The 17,873-nt window shown below is 40.3% G+C and overlaps 1 protein-coding gene across 1 annotated transcript in view; it reads left to right on the top strand.

The window, feature by feature from the left end:
• Positions 1-932: 932 nt before the first annotated feature.
• The window catches only part of ANOS1 (anosmin 1), a 134,503-nt gene continuing 117,562 nt past the window's right edge, over positions 933-17,873 (top strand). Inside the window, exon 1 of the mRNA XM_039550253.1 lies at positions 933-1,284. Coding sequence (XP_039406187.1) covers positions 1,099-1,284 — 186 coding nt within the window. The 5' untranslated portion in view covers positions 933-1,098. The remainder of the gene's footprint in view (positions 1,285-17,873) is intronic.

Genomic DNA, 17,873 nt, shown 5'->3' with positions numbered 1-17,873 from the left:
TAAATGACTTTCCTAGTGAACACTTATACTGGAACTTGTTACAGTAAAGATGACTGCTGAAGTCTTTTTAATACAGGGTTTGATAACCACACTAAACTACTACTTAAAGTAGTAACTGATCTAGTATTAATTTCTGAAATGCCCTAAAAGTTACTTATTTCAGCTCATACAACCGTGATATTTTCAAGTTCAGGAGGCTTAATCCACAGGCTCTGGGGAGGAATGATCCACTTGCTTTTTCTAGCAGCACATACTTGCGACGGGAGGAGTCCATGCAGCGTGCACAGGGAGAGGAATGTGGTAGGTAACCTCTGTGCTACATACTGCAGCATGCACTCCGGCCCTGGAGCTGACGGCACAGAGGGAAAGGATGTTAGGCTGATATTTATTTTATAGCTAAAGGTTCTGTTTTAACCTTTGCAGCTATTACACAGAGGTATTTGGACTAATGACTTGTAGATTATAATTTTTAAGTAACTCTTCAGAGGTGCCTGTATGGGTTTCACCTTGGGACAAGTAATCTCCGCAGTGTTTCTCTGTAAGAAACACTGAGTTTCAAAAAGTGATTTCCCTCCGTTCTTGCCTCCCCACCCTTTTTTAAAATTGATTTTTAAAAGAAGAAATAAAAGAGACTTAACCAGGGTGTAAAGACCGGTTGCCAGCGACCCCGGCGCCCAGCCACCCGCACGCAGGCCGCCTGTGGGTAGGGACAGGGCGTGCGGCTCCGCGGCCGCCCCGTGCCCCGCAGGTGGCGGCGTGCGGGCAAGGCTCCGACTGCCCGCGCCGGCCCCGCCGCGCCGACCTGCCCGCGGGCACGGGGCCCGCCCGCCGCCGCCGGCGCTCGGCGCAGCCAATGGCGCGGCCGCTGCCAGCATCGGCCCGCCCGCTGCCGGCGGGGGAGGGCTGTGGGCCGGGGCGGGAGGACGGGGGTGAGGGGAGTTGAATGATTGAACTTTCTTGTGTAGTTTCTGCGGCGCGGAGGTGTCCGTCCCCGGCGCAGCCCGGCACCAGCCCGCCGAGCGGGAGCGAGCTTACACCGGCGCCTGCAGCCCCCACGCGCCGCCCGGCCGCCCCTCTGCCCTCCTCTCCCGCAGAGCGATGGTGCGGAGGGCGCCCGGCGTGTCCCTCGCCCTGCTCCTCTGGGTGACGGCCGCCTGCGGCAGCCCCGACGGGCCAGGGGCCGCCGCCCGAAGGCAGGACGAGGCTTTCGCCACCGCCAGATGCACCTCCAGGTGCCTGAGCCTCCAGATTACCCGCATCTCCGCCTTCTTCAAGCATTTCCAGGTAGGGGCATGGCGCCGCGCAGGGAGCCCCGCTGCCGCCGTCCGGAGAGCGGGTATACCCCGGGGCGCGGGCGGAAAGGACGGCCGGGGCCGCGGCGCCTCTTGGCGAACTTGGGGCCGCATTCCCAGGGGATGGCCGGCACCTGGAGGCGCCGGACAGGTGGGTACGGCCCCGCGGCAGTTCCGAGCCCCGCCGGTGCCTGCGGGTGCCGGCCGGGCTCCCCGCCTGGCGGATCGTGGGGGCTCCTGGCACGCCGTCCCCCGGCGGGGCGAGGCGGGGGCACCGCTCTTCCCTGGCTCCTCGCAGGTGCCCGGCGCTCCCGGCCGCTGCCTCTGGCACGGCGGGACAGGTCCCGGCCACTGCCGCCGGTGGTGTCCGGGGCGGGCGGGGCGGGCGCGGCACGGTGCTCCCGGGCCGGCGGCGCGCTCGTCCTGCCGAGCGACGGGCGGTGCGGCGGCGATCCCGCGGGGCTCCGCCTGCCTGCGCGCCGGTGCGCCAGGCCCCCCGCAGGTGGTTCACTTCCCCAGCCTGGTGGGAAAGTTTGAGCCCGTTTTTTAAGAGCGATAATCATGAACGTACAATACTTAGTTCCGACCTCCTGGAAGGTGAGGGTAACACTTTTTTCCTGGGACAGAGAGGCACATTTCTGGCTAACGGGAGTGGACAAATAGGGATAAGGTGGGGAGAAATGGAACTGAAGTGGCGGGAGACCTGCGAGGCTTAAAATGAAAGCTGGAAGCAGTGCGGAGCTAGTGCAAGAGCAGTGCATCCTTTTCGCTCTTCTAGTTACACCGCACCTTTTCCTTTCCCCACCTGTTCTTCACTGCGCAAATATTAAACCGAGGCGACTTCAGCCAAATGATGGAAACCATTCCGAACTGCAAGCCGTTCTCCCTCCCCAGAGCCCCAGCCCATCTGGGAAAGGGCTGGCCAGCTCGGTGTGAAGGGAGCCACCTCGGCCCTTCAGGGTGGCACATCTCCGCGGCGCGCCGGGAACGCACCGCTTGCTCACCCCGGGCTTGCCGGTCGGTGAGAAACCGGGAACGCCCGGGCAAGTGCTTTGGGTGGAGTTGCGTTCGGGGCAAAGGTGTTGGCACAAAAGGCAGGTTTCAGAGGTATTTAAGGATAACCCGATTAAAAAAAAAAAAAAAAAAAAAAAAAAAAAAAAAAAAAAAAGAGTCAGTGTTAAAGGAGACCTGAGTGTGTGCGTCGTAAGGGCAGCAGGAAGTTGGTTGGGTGCCCGCAACTGGGTTTGGGTGACCGGGCTTGCGACGCGAGGCGGCTGGAGAAGGGGCTGCCCTGCCCTGTCCTGGCCGCTGCCCCGCGGGGCTCGGCCGGGGGCGGTGGAGCGCTCGCTGTCAGCGTGGTCCGTGCATCACGGGATGGCCTGAAAGGAGGATACCCATTAAAATAGTTCATTGTCCCGGAGAGGGGTTAGTACTTTTTATTGTGTTGTCAAGCGGTTGTAACTTACTTGTTTTACAGTTTCAGTGGCTAAAGAGGCAGTTTAGATTAAGCCAATTAATAGTGAAAGGCTTTTTTTTTTTTTTCTTTTTTGTGTGTTTTCTTGGCAAGATTTCTTTTTTCAACGTAAAACTGCTGGCAGAATGCACACTGCCAAACAATCGTGATTACATTTTAATTAGCTAGAGTGAAATAAGCGAGGAATTACTCAGTTAGGACTTGATAACTGGCTGGTTTTTTTGTAATCAGTTGAAAATCTCAGAGTTTTAACCCCAACCTGCTAAAGCACGTGATAATTTATCTAAATTACTAGGGATTAAACTTCTGCTAGACATGAAACAACTGTAATGGAAGATAAAGTGCTCTCGTTTATAAAAGTTAAGCTCTCCATTGTCTTATAATGAGGAAAAGGAGGAGAGTTTTAAAGTACATCAAACATCTAGTGTTCTCACAGGAGACTAATAAGACACAGTGGAGTGTAGGATGTGCAGGTTTGAGCCAGATTATTCCATGTGGGCTAAAAGGGCATGATGATCCTTCCATTCCTTTATCTGCTCCCTCCTTTTAGCCATTCTCCTCCCCTTTTCATCTCAACTGGTAGCAATTTCTGGAGTTCTTTTCATTTCAGATGCCCACTTATCTTGTAATCTGATTCAACCTTTGAAGCAAACTAAACACTAGCTCTTCCCAATCAGAGCAGGAAGGAATTCTAGTGTCTCCCAGTTAGGCAAGAACTGAAAGAAGACTGACCCACTCATTTCTCAGCCTTGTTTTAGATACCGCCTGAGTGGTGGGGATAAGGAAGACAGTAGCTGGATGCTTTGCAAGAGATGACATCCCCAAAACTTCAGAGAGACTTAATTTCACATAGTTTATGGTACTAAAATCGCATTACTAGCAACTTTTTAAAGATAATGAGGTAGTATGAATAGGAAGTCTGGGTTAATTCTATACCTTCTGGCTCTTGTTTGAATGGCAACTAATATTTTTGCAACTTCCAAATGTTCACAAGAGATTTTAATTCATTTTCCCCCCTCACAGAGAATTTTCACCCATTTTTCTTTACTGTCCTTATTTTTGAAAGGTTCAAGAGAGGTATTATTTTTAAAAATCCTGTTTGTTAATTTACACTGGGAAGCATTTCTAAGCCTATTTTAAAGATACATTGTCAGCAGGAAATTATTTTAACTGAAGCATAGGTCAAATAATAAACTTTTTTCCCCCCATGTAGACTATTGATGTGGGCTAGAAGAAGAATTGGTCACCTAAATCAAAAATCTTTGATCTTCAGAATGCTTGTTGAAGGGGCATGGATGCCTGGTTATTCCTATAAAATCCCCATGGCCGGGGCAGTTTTCTACTTCTGGTAGTGTTGGGAAGTTCCGTATAGAGGTTACACCAAAGGATATGTGAGAGTTATGCACCACATGGGTCTTACACCCAATGAAATATATATGTTTTATATCTGTGGCCTGTCTACAGGCCATGAACTTTCACAGAGAGCATGCTAGCACAAAGTCCCTTCATCCTAAGCAATCAAACAAAAGAATGTAAGCAGAAAGGGTCATAATGGATTCTTCTTTTGTATAACAACTTATTAATTACATACTCATCCACAGTAGAGAATTATATTTATTCCTTAAATGAAGGGACTCCAACATATTCTTTCCGTCAGCATTTTTTTATTTAGGCAGTTTCTGCCTCAGTGTTTTAATTTATCTTCAGGAGAAAGGTACAAATTCTAATTTGATGTATTCAAAGTTTTTTTGTGAAGCTAGTTTTATAGTAATTTAGTACAGTAGGTAAAACCCTCATGAAGATGAGATCAGTTACTGCAGAAGTTTTTGTTTTCATACATCTAGCTGGATGAGAGTCCTGAATGCTCATCTAGCTTTGCTAGGGCTTTTCTGCATAACCTGCCTGTTTTAGTAGAGTGAGAATAAATTCTTTCCATTGCTATCTGGGGGTGTAGCCTTTCCCATCTGTGATATTAGTTGTGGATGACTCCTTTTGTTTTTGGGGAGCAGGCATAGCAGTGACCTTTACTGTTTTGTTTTCAAGTTGAGTGAAAAAACAGTTTGGATTTTAATCTCTGTTGCCAGCCATCTGAGCCATGTTTTAAAATTGGCGTGATTAAAATTTTCTTTGTGAGTAAGAGCTTGAACATCAATGTAACTACTTAGGCTAAAGGTACAGCATAAAAATATTATGGAAAGCAAACTGTTTGCTTTGACCTGTGAACTTGTTGATCTTTGTCTTAGGTGGCATCTGTTACAGACCTCTCAAGTGTCTTCCTGCTTAATATGTGCAACTTGGTAATTTATTTAAGACAGAGGAATGGTCAGTCTTATTTACTGGGTCAAAAGCTGAGAGGGTCGTAGAACGTGCCCTAAAAATCTGGGGTAGTTGCCACTAAAATTGCCTGTGTTTGTGTGGAGTCACTGGAGAGATCACAGCCATATGCTCACGGAGTGACAGTAGCTGTGGCTGAACAACACCTCCTGACAACTTGTTCTAGTGTTTAACCACCCTCACAGTAACAAAAAAGGTATCTTCTCATGGCCACATGAAGTTCCCCATGTTTCAAATTTGGCTATCGCGTCTTGTCCTGTGCTGGGCTTCACTGAGGAGAGTCTGGGTTCATCTCCTTTACTCTCTCCCATCAGGTACTTAAAAACATTGATGAGAACCCTTTGAGGCTTTTCTATTCCAGACTAAACATTCCCAGTTCTCTTAGCCTCGTCGTGTCAGAGATACTTGTATCCCTTTTCTGGACTCGCTCCACTAAGTCCATGTCTCTCCATGTAATGGGGAGCCCAATCCTGGACCTAGCGCTCCAGGGGTGGAGGAGTGCTTAGAACAGAGATTGGCTACATTTTAAAGATATATGCCTGCTAAATATTGTTGCTCACTTCTAAATTAATTTTCATGATTTAGATTTTCTTACATAAGTTCATATATGTCCATTTATGACTGTCAGTGCATTAAAATCCAAATGCTAATGATAAATCAAATCACATTTTTTCCATCCTTTTATATATCGGTACATCTCACTGTAGTTTTTAATTTTTTTGAGGGGGTAATCTTCAGAAGTAAATTGAATCCTAGCAAGTTCATTTCTTTATCCTTCAGGGAGAAGTTCAGGCACATGGAGATGTATATATGTTGTGTGACCCAGAATTGTGATTGCTGTGTAAGCAGGCTCATGGGAGATTGTTTAAACCTGTTAAAATGGGCACTGTTTAGAAACATACAGGCAACATTGTGGGTGACCTTGGTCACATAGGGGTTCTGTGGTCATGTTGACTTATTTAAGAATTGGATGAATTGTAGCTAAAATTTTGGTACAACATAGACATCCCTCAAGTGCTAAGCCAGTTTTGTGATATATGAAAGGAAATTAGAGAGAAATTTCCTCTTGTAAATGTGATTTAGTGTAAATCTAATAGTAATATACTATGATTTAGTACTTAGGAATTAGTACTAAGCTAGATGAGCCAAGGCTAACTCAAAATTGTTTTTGAAAGTATGGAAAAATATTGTTTTAAGCTAATAGAGCCATATGTTGCATAATGTTTAGTAGTTGTAAAAGGGAAAAGTAAGGCCTTAAAAGTTTGTTATATTGAATGACTGATAACTATATGGTGGTAGGAGGTTGTTTTTACTGTTGTAGAAGGATTGTTGCCTGTCAGGACAACTGAAGCTTTTGAAGAAAAACAGGCAATTCTTTTAAGTCAGTAATAAAAGGTTCTCAGATTTTATATCTGCAAGCAAATAATGTGCAAGTGATTACCTCTAGATAAGCAATACCAGATTTCACCTACAAGTCAGGAAGCTAGTTGTCTAAATGCCAGCACATCTGCCTTCAAATTGCCTGTAACTCTAAAGTGACTGCACCTGCAATAATCTGCAATGGGTCCCAGCTGGGAAAGTGGTGGCCAGTCCAAAGTCTAAGGTGCATGTGCTCTGCTGTAGAGAAGCTGAAAATAATGAAGAAACTATTTATTGTAACTGTCTCGATTAATTCTGAAACTGTAAATTGTTTTCATAAAATCTTTTGAAAAAATTTTTTGAAAAGGTATGTGGCACTTTTGTAATGAGATGTGGGCAGTAGATATGTAGTGTGTTATTCCCAGAATGTTTCAGTTCCAGGGGACAGGCTGCCCAGGCACTGAGTTTGCTTAGATCTCTTGGGACGTGTTCACAACCTTTTCTAAATGTGAGGATGTGTGCTATCTGCTTTTGTTGTCATTTCAGTACTCATCTCCTTTCCAAAAATAGCCCTTGTGTTAAATACTTCTGGCTTTAATATTCTGTCTTGTAAAGCACACTGCTGTTAATTTATTTCCACAGACAAATTGTAGCATTTGTCATTACTTTGTTTTTCTCAAAACTCGTTAAAAGTCCCAATTATTCTCCTGTTTTTAATGTTCTTATGGCATTTGATCTGGATAATTATTCTGGCATTTGGTGTGCTCTTATTATCGAGATCTACAGTCGTGAACAAAAGGTGCACAGATCTAACAGAATCTTAGGTAAAAACTGTGAAAATGAAAGGTTTTGAATAGCAATGGTTACATCTAGTGAAAACAGCTGCATTGTTCACCATATTGTGTAGTTGAGCCATAGTTAGTCCTTGCTGTTGTAACCTGGTCTGGTATGAACCTCCCTGATTTCAGTGGCGGTTATATTAACTTTTTCATAGCCAGGCTCAAATCTCTTTGGCCTCAGTGAATGCTTGCATAGTTGATATGAGTGCAGGGGTTTACACAGCCTGGTCATTGGTTTCTAGTAGTTTTGATGACTCAGACTTGGGACCTTAAACTTGCCCATTGCTTTCCTAAATTAAAATACTTGTCTGCGTCTCAAGTATAAGTTTAAATGCAAATCAAATGAACTGCATGAAAATGTAAGTGAATGGCGAACAATTGTACTGAGCAATAGGAGTTGTCAAGATATTTTTCTCATATTTACTTGTGTATTCTTACATATTAATAAAAAAATTTCTTTATGCTTGTGTTTGTCAAATTAAAATTGCTGTTAATTTGGTAAATGTGCTGGATATCAGGTGCAATAAACCCAACAGGAATGTTACTAATAGGTTTTGAGACAGACATTTTATGTATAGAAAATATTGGCAAAGAACAGTTTTAATGCCACAGTCATGTTGGTGAGGAGGAGGAGATACTGCTTTTGTAAAGCATTAGAAAACTTCTGAAAGAGAAACGCTGTCAGTTCTAAAATTTAAATCTTTTTCCATTGGAAGATATAGCCACTTAATATAGAGCAAAAGGTTTTTCAGATGGGTAGTTTTCATATTAAAACTATTATTAAAGCATTATTTGTTGTCTGAATATGGGTTGTCTCTGTGATTAACTAGTGCTCTGAACTTTATTTAAATGTATTTGATTTAGTAAGTGTTGTATGAGGAAAAAAAACTCCAAAACATTACATTTCTGAGACATCTTGAAAAGCAGACTGATTTTTCCAGATGCTCATTATTTGTCATTTTGTAAAGGGCAACTTCTTAAAATTGAGTGCTGAATTCGTGTGTTTACAAACAAGCCGGCCTGCATCTCCACTGGCCATCCTATGTGAATTTTTGCTCTCTCTGACTAGCTGGATTTGAGTACATAGCCAACTTTTGTAAACAGAAAAAGAAAGTGCTGTAATGTAGCATCCATATTTTTAAAGGTTGAAAATAGGATTAATGACCGAGTATCAGGAACATCCTACAGAAGACAGACACATCTGTATTAATATTGTTGGTGCCTAGCAAGTGTAAACCTTGCACTAAAAAAGCACTTTCCTAGGAGTTTACACCAAGAATCTTCATTTTTTGATCTTTCCCACAGCTGAGCCTTATAAGGCCTTATATTTCAAAAACCTTTGAAGTCCGTGAAAAGCCTTCTGTTGATTTCAGCTGGATCAGGTCCATGTATGAACACTAGGTCCATGCAGCCTTTATCAACAGAGTGCTGTGAACTTGGTGTCCCAGCTCCAGTTGTATCCGTTTTTCAGTCTTTTAATGACCAAGAGGTCACAGGACACAGAGATGGAGAACTGGGGGTGTTGAAAGGTAAGTGGACCCTTTAAACTTGAAAGTAGAGTGCTGTTCCTTTCATCTCTGATTAAAAAGAATCACATATTCTTTCCATCTGCTGAAAAGAATATCAGATATTTCCAGATTTGGGGAACAACCCCATTCCGAAATTTTAATCAAATTTCTGTTGTCTTCTGTGAACAACATTTTCGCCAATGTGTCTCTCTAGACTGTCAAAGAGATATGACATCAAAGTTATGTTCATATGTAATATGTACATATGTAATTACATTCCTTTAAAGAAAAAGAGACTTGTCTCAAGCTCGCAAAGGACATGACTCCCCTGGCAAGCAGCTGAGATTCCTGAGGAGCACATGTCTTCAGAACTTGTAGGAGAAGCAAGAAAAGAGACAGTCTCAGAATGGAGAAAGGTGGAGATAGGTGACCTCTAGCAGGCTCACAATGCTGGAAGGAGAAATTATGTGGGAGTAGAGGGCACTTTAAAATTTCCTGTGACACAACTAATTGAAATTAAGGAGTTATGGAAAAAGAGAACAGATGTAATGGATCTGTAGGAAGAGTTGTTTGTAACTGTTTCTTGTGAATATTTTTTCTGTTCTTTCTCAGCTGCTTGAAGTTTTACTTGGTTTAAAATTTTTAATTTTTCTTGTTTGTAACATAGTAAAAATGTTTTGAAAACCCTTTGCCTTCATTGAAGAGGTCAGTTACAGGAAAAGCCTCTATGAAAATTCACACCAAAGTTCTAGCTGACACTGTCATTCACGTCAGAACTTGGACAAACTGCTGCCACTGTAATTCCTCAAGTGGTCACAGCTGAAGCTGCAAACCTGGCCAAGGTAGTGAAGCCTGGTTTTTCTGCATGTGAGGGCTGCAATCTAGCTGTCATGGATCCTGTAATAAGATAATGTGAGGGAAGTAGGATTGCTTCGGAGCAAATGTCTTCTGTTCGGACAGTCAGAAATTGAGGCTGATGGTGAAGATTGGATGAGAATAATGTACTCATTTAGTCTAGTGCAAACATAGTTCAACCTTCCTTGCCATTCTTATGAGAATTTAGAAGCATAGTTCTGTTTGTATTTTTTTAATGGATTACTCTTTAGGGAAGTTATCTTTACAGTAATTTATATTTAGAAAAAAAAGAAAAGCAATCTCAGTTCATGTACATGAATGTGATTTTTCAGCTAGTGATTTAGGCCATGAGCATAGGGCAATGCATCATTTGTATTTAACTGATCATGCTTTTTAACTGCTAATGACTGGAACATTTCAGTCAGGCCTCAGGACAATTTTGGACCTAGACACTACAAATTCATTTTTTGACCTCAGTGCTCTGAGACTTTGGGTTTCCTTTGAATTTAGCACATGGCTGAACAGATATGTGAAGCAGCAAATAGTGAGGAAGGGGTGATAACAATGTATTATTGTGATGATCACTAACACAGTGACTATTTGTCATTTTCTTCCCCAGAATTTGTATCCCTATATACAAATTATTTCAATAGTATGGCTTTTTTTTTTTTTTTTTTTTTTTCGGGTAGGTGATGGTTGTAGCTCTTTTGACAACAATAAAATCATGTTACTGTGTAACTACAGCTAGACAATAATGAATCACACCATTATCTGCACCCATTTTAATTAGTTACAAAGAGTGTATAGTATGTTGGCATTTAATTTGTACCTAACAATTTTGGGAAGGGAACTGGAACTAAAAGAGCTTGAGGCTTTCTTCTGTTTTGAGATTTCTTTCTATGCAACTATGAACTGAGATCAAGAATTAGCCAAACATTGGTCAGTCTGGATATGCAGTATTAGAAGAAACATTTGGGATTAGACAAACTGACACAAAGAGGTAAAAATAATCCAATTAATGAAGAGTGTGTCACTTCATATAGTACTTAGTAGCAGCTACAGGACATGTTTGTCAGAATAAATAAGGAAAGAAGATGTAGCTTTTTGAAGCTAGGGGCTTATTGTTGGATATTTTCTTTGAGTTAAAAAGTTGAATAAACGATGTGAAAGACAGTAGGCTTTTGGTAAGTTTCATGGGTTTTCTGTCCAGTGGATCCTCAATGACCAAGTGGAGTAGGAATGCACACATGCTGCACTTGAGGCATATTAGTTAATCTTGTAAAAGATTAGTTTATTCATAGATTCACACACATGTTTGAGCCCTGGACAGCACTGAAGCCAAAGTTTTCAGTGACAATTAATGTGCAACAGCAAACAATAATTATTTCAAGTTTTCTTCCTGCATTCAAGACTGTTCTTTACCTATGCAGAAAAAAGAGCAGCAGTGTGAAATAAACTTGAAAGTTAAACTTAACCTCAGCTGTTTTCCAAATTGTAGAAAAGAGTGAACATTAACAGTTTCCTAAAGGATATGCTGGCTGCCTTTGTTTTGGAATAGAAAACATGACTCGGTTAGTTTTAAAGACTGAAGAGCTTCACAAATTAATGTAGGGTAAGCTCATGTTGCTTTCTTTAGCTGGAGACCTTTCAGACTTCTGATTGATACTCATTGATTCTTCCATTTATATAACTAATAGTTTAAGATACGATTTTTCTGGAACTTTTGTTTCTGGCCTCAGTCTGATATCCCTACACTTGATAGTAGTGGAAATAAGCTTAGGCAGTGAAAATATACTAGAAATATCTGTTTAGAGTTTATAGATAAAAACAAAGTTCTCAGTATGCTGTTTAAGATGATTAACTTGAATTTGTTAAATACCATCTTATTGTATCATGACATCTTTCTTTACAATTCAGAGTGGTAGTAAATTATACTATGCCATTAGGACAAAGTAAAACTGAATTGCCAGTTATATGCTAGATGTAAAGCATCTTTAAATATTTTTAGAAGAGAGTCTTTCAGATGACATGGGAAGGTAGAAGCAATTTAATGTAACCAGAGCTAAGTACCACTAAAGACAGTAGACATTTTTTTAAAACATGAGATATTGCCCAGTTTCTGATTGTTACTCCATGTATCCAGGTGCCCTCAGGGATTTCAAAGTAGCCCTGTAAGTTTCATCAACAGGCTTGGCTTATTCTCTTAATAATAGGAGCAGATGTCAAATTTTTATGCCTCTAAGATGCTTAGTCATACCTAGTAGATCCATCTGGTATAGATCGAGCCTCAGTTAACTTGTTCTCACCCATGAACTTCCCACTGAGAAAGTAAATTGAGCAGAGCTCCTCAGTCCAATGAAAAAGAAACTTGAATATTATCAATCTACTTGTAGTACCAGAACCCCCTTCACTGTCTTTCTTTCTTACTTGCTTTACACAGGTGAGAAAGCTAGTAAAATGGAAGGAAACTTTATAATTAGGATAGACTTCCTGGAGCATACCACCAGTATCAGAGACTTTCCAAAGAGGAAACAACTGAAATATTTGTCAGTTCTGCAGAAAAAGATGATTCAGGAAAGAGAAACAAAATCTTAATATAAAATGCCTGCTGATAGTACACGTTATTGACAAGTGGTATTAACTGCAGTTGTCCACATTTTATGAGCTTAAGGATATATATTATAATGATTTTCTTTTTTGGCTGTTGACTTAGATTAAAGATATAAAAGCTTCAGAAACGGTGTGATCCTTGCAGTGGAATTCTGTGAAATTCCATATCCAGTTGTTTACATTAACTGGAGGCTTTACAATTCTGTGGCTTGGGTAGGGACTTAGGCTGTGCTTTGACATCTCTCATGTTACAAGCCTTTCAGTAACTTCAATGCAAATTAACCTGATGTAATTTTTAACTCTTTTACCTGATGCCAGAAAGGTCTGAAACATGATGGACCTGTCAGCAAATGATTGTTCTGCATAACAGCTATATCTCTGGTAACCAGATGTCTTAATGACAAATGCTTCAGTCCTGCCTTGAAGAGAGATTTATTTTCCTTTTATGGTATGTCTTCATAAGTTAGTTGTAAGACTGTATTCCAAAAACCTGGCATATGAAGTGCTTTTATGTTTGTGGGAAATTTTATGCCAGTGTGATGAAGCAACATAAATCTTCTATTGAAGATTGTCACTGTAGAAAGATCAAGTTAGTACCCCTGTATCTTGAATTGCATGAGTAATTTTAGTATATTGTTCTCAATGGAATTTAATGTTGATTTCTTCTCTCTCTCTCATCTATCCTTTCACAGTCTTAGGTTGCTTGCAAGGTGGTCTAGGACACCGCAGCAATTGTCCCATGGAATATACATTTCTTGAAGCCTACAGTTCTTAAACTGGAAAAAGCCCCTAAGAAAACTGGAAGAATCCATTGTAACTTACATTAAAAGGCTACTTCTCTCAGGAATATATTGTCAGCATTGCAGGGCTAAAGGGTTCCAGCTAGGGCAGGTGTGTTAAATTTCAAGTGGAAAGGGAAAGAATCACCCACCCTTCAATGTGCTCCTTCCCTTGCTGCCTGTTTTTCATCCATTGTCAACACAATGTCATTGCAACTTCTGCTGCTGTGGGGGCTATTACCATTCCTTAAAGTAGCATAGGAATAAAAATGTGGTCTGCACACAAACACCAGCAGGGTTTACAGGTCTGGGAACTGGAGAAAGATGACAGCACTGACTGGTCTGGAGAAGGGCATCATGGCTTCCTCTGCTTGCATGACACAACTGGGAGAAGGACATTCAGTAAGTGATGTGATGTGTGGTATCTGAGCAGATGCAACTGGCATCTCCTAGTTTTTATGACAGGCTTAATTTGGCAGCCCTGTGTGTTGGCCTTCTGCAGAAGTGAGAGCTGGATTGGGAAGGGTCTGGCCAAGGACTAAAAAAATAGGAGCAATGGAGAGAAGAGTGTTAAGCTGGCTGATACAATTTTTGTTGAGTTGAGCTTTAGAGATGAAACAATTAAACTGCACCCATTACATCTTTTCTGTCTCTCTGCAACATCTACAATGAAGGCAGATGTATGGAAAGATTAATAATTAAAATATATCTGGGAAATAAGATTTCTTTCTGAAATGCTGCTTCAACTGTTGCAGGGAAAGACTTTTTTTGTGTGTGTGTGGCTTCTAACAATATTGTGTTGGTTTTGGTTCAGATTGCAGATAGGCTGTTCTGTTTAAGTACAAGGATAATTTTTATTTGAAAAAATCTCTAATTTCTGAATGGCCACAACCCTTTTGCAAATGTTTCTAGGAAATCCCAAGTCTGGTGAGGTGCAGTTCACTCACTGAGACAGGTCTTCTGTGGAAAACGGGAAAAAAAAAAAATATCCCCAAAGACTGTTTATACAACTGTTAGAACTCCAAGGACTGTGTTAATTTCTACACTTTTTACTTTTGAGAGCTTTGCTATGCACTTCAATAATTCCTCCAAAACATTATTTTTGTATAGAAAATGTTACAAATATCAGTAGGTCCCTGGAGTTACCAAGGAATAATTGTGGTCAAATTTTGACTGCATATTTCATCTGTAGGATTGTTATTTGTGCTAGGTTTTAATGCTGAGATTATACTTTACTACATGCTTTAAAAATATTTAAATATTTTTAATATTTAAAAATTTTAAAAGATATTAAGAGATAAAATATTAAAAGAAACATAGTATTCATGTTGGCAATGATGTTTATTGAGCTTATTGCCTTCAAAGAGGAAAAATTTTATGATAATACATCAAGACAATAGGAATAAGGAGATATTTGTTGCAAATATTTTCTATTGAGAAAGGTGCTGCGTGGAATTTATATTTTCATTGTTTTTCTTTTCTTTAAAGGGGAAATGAAAATATATGTATCCATCAGCTTGTGGGGATATGGCTGCTACTGTGGCTTGAAATACTTAGTATCTTGTAAACTAGTAACACATGCCAAGGAGAAAGGAAGTGCATTCCTGAAATTTGTCATGTGAATTTTGTGCAATTATATTGTAAATAAGTAGTATGTTAAACCCAAGAGTGTGAGCATATAATTTGATGGTACCTGACTCTGAGTCATAGTAACATGGCTACTGAAGAGCTGCTACGTTTGAAGGACAGGTGTGTATCCATAATCTTGCCAAAGTTACACATGTAGTATATAATGATGTCCCTCTCAGACATACCAGAACAGAATAGGAGAACATGCAGTAAACCCTCACATGACTGGTATGTAGTACAATACAGTGCATTTAGCAGTTTTTGTAATCAGAAATTACTCCATGACAACGCAGCATGGAATATCCCCTGTTTGTGCAGTTTATGGTTAGACTATTTATAATGGACATTTTAGATGATATAAAAACGTGTCATTGATATTCTTTGTGTGTGTGTGGTTAGCTTCTTAAGGATGTGAAACAGCAGAACCTTAAGCATTTTGCAAGTACAGAAAGGAACGCTGCCCTGACTGGCCCTGAAACAGTGTGGCTTTTGAGGAAAATTTAGTCTCATAGGAAGCACTGAATTACTACTCTTGTGTGTCTGGGAGATGTTAGAAATGTCTGAGGTGCATCTACACATTAGTGTTTTAATGTGGATCAGAGTTTGCTTTGGGAGTGAGTCTCTTAAGTATCATGGTCACATTTTCTTTCACATCATGGACCAGTCTGAGAGTTCATGCAATGGACTTCTTCTGGATTAACGTAACTGGGAGAGATAATCCAGGGGTATCTAATGTGCTTTAGCAACTAATGGGCATTGTGTCCATGGAACCAGACTAGAATTGGCTGAAGGAAAAGAGAAAGTTGGAATATGTGTAATGCAGGCATCAAGCCCATCACAACCCATTTTTTCACTCAATAGATGTGTTTCTGTGGTCCACATGACTTCCTAGGGATTTTGTAGCTGATTCTGGAATGATCTGTTGGTAGGCAGTGGAGGCAAATGCAGCCTGTGAGAAACAGACCACATCACATGGTGTTGAGAGTCACCCAACTAACCAGTAATCTTATAATTACACGGAACAATAATATGGGCTATACTTTTCAGTCATAAAATCAAATCAGCATGCAAGCATTTCTGAAACATTGAATCCTACAGTATATTGTGAACTGGTTGTATTTTTTTTCAAATACAAAGTAGGTCATATATGTCTACATTTATATTGTATTTTGCATAGATAAGCATTACATTTTTAGAGTGCATTTTGTTCTTTTGGTGTTAATTTCTCAGGGCTACACTTCTGTCACATCCTTGAGCCAGCACATACTTTTATTATCTCATTATTTCATATGTATAGCAAATCTACTTTATGACACAACAGAATAGGTGCATTAGCATTTTGAAAGGGTGGGGATTTTGAAATAGTGCTTACAAACAAGTAGTTGACATGATATCTTTTGCTTCCCATATTAATGCTATTAGACTAGTTTCTGTTCACTTCAACTGGATTACTTAATCCCTAAAAATGTGTTCAAAATTTGGCCCAAATATACTTTGAGATTCAATATATAACTTTAATATCTTCAAGTTAGTGTCAGTGTATTTAATTCCTCCTGTTGCATGGAGAAGTGAAGCTATTTCATCTGGGTTCTTTTACAGATTGGTAAAAACTTCTGCTAAATAGAATAAGACCTCAGTTGAGATCAGTCTTAGAAGCGGTAAGAGTGAAGTCTGTGAAACCACAAGAAGGCAGTCATAACTCACAAGTGTGGTGAGACACAAGGATTCCTGTGGCTCATTTGTTTTTACAGCTAGTGTTTATCTAGTAGTTTTTCTGTGCATTTGAGAAGACAGTGCTCTAAAAAGAGGAAAGGTGTCTCATACTTAGAGATGCAAATTTAATCCAAGCAATACATAGTCTATTTTCAAAACTACTGACCTTTGCTGTTTCATTGGCCTTTGGGTTTCAATGATTGTCTTTCTAGGAACCTACTAATGATGACAGCCAGAGAACAAATACTGTTGTGTCTCAAAATTTAGGTGATAGTTGCTGATTTTGCTTTATTTCTTCTTTAATTTTTTTGGTCTAAAATTTTTTTTTCCTGTTTTTGGTGCATGTGAAGTTGTGGCTTTTAATATTTTGGCTGTAATAGCAATGAAGTTTGAAGACGACATTGCATGAACTGTTTGGGAAATATCAGTGCAAGGTTTAGGTCAATATAGTTCTATTTGTAGCCATTCATCTACAAGAGGACCCACCATATCATTGTGATAGGAGCTAGCACATTACAGATAATGGCAATGTCAGCATAAATCGACAAGAAAACCTGAATATCTAAAAATTTTTTTGATATCCATTTTCTGGTGTTAAACCCAGATGTTTAAAATTAGATGGCAGTGTGAGTCACACTGTGACCCATGATAATTTAATTTTGGTTTATATTTTCAACCTGCAGTTATGTCAGAGGATGAATTTTTAGGCTCATCTGTTTTGTAAGTATTTCTTACATTCAGTCATCTCTTTAACTTAATTACTTTGGGTTAACCAGTAACCAGCATTGACTTTTCTACAGTTTAAACATCCGTGGTATAGAAATGGCTTCCTCTAAAGGGATTGTACATTTGATTTAGTTGTGAGGAATAACAGTGGCTACTTACAGTAACAGAAGAACTTCGGGTGTTTGTTCCAAAATGTTTTCTTTCTTTCACCTTCTTTTTCAGGATACTGTTGCTTGGTGTGTGGTTTTTCTATTTTTTTTTTTTTTAAAGAGTTGCATTTAGTTATAAGATGGCAGAGGAAATATATGTACATGGTTAAGCTTAATGCTGAATTTCTACATGTGTTTATATAACACAGTCATAAAGTTATCTGATGGTAATATATTAAACAGTGTGACTAATATGTGCTAAGTGCTGTTTGTTCTCCTACCTTTTCTCATGTTAGAGTTCTATGCAGTATTTTTCTGTTGCTGTTTTTGTTTTGTTCTGGTAGGTTTTATATACTTTGTTGTTTTGTCTGGTTTGGGTGATCTTTATTTGGTTTTTGTGTTGAAATTTTGCTCTGTGCTTTTGCTAGCTAGACTAAAGTCTAAGGACATTACTTATACATCAGGAATCATCAGGAATGATGTTATTATAGACCTTAAAGCACAGTCTTGTGCTGTCAGTCTCAGCATGGGCTGGCTCCCAGGGCATGGAAAGCCAGGGATTGGGGATGACCTCATTGCAGGCTATGGCCTCTCTGAGGGGAGCAG

Source organism: Corvus cornix, chromosome 1 (assembly GCF_000738735.6).
Source record: "Corvus cornix cornix isolate S_Up_H32 chromosome 1, ASM73873v5, whole genome shotgun sequence".
Classification (NCBI taxonomy): Eukaryota; Metazoa; Chordata; class Aves; order Passeriformes; family Corvidae; genus Corvus; species Corvus cornix.
Note: the sequence above shows the minus strand (reverse complement) of the source record. Positions and strands in the feature narration are given on the sequence as shown.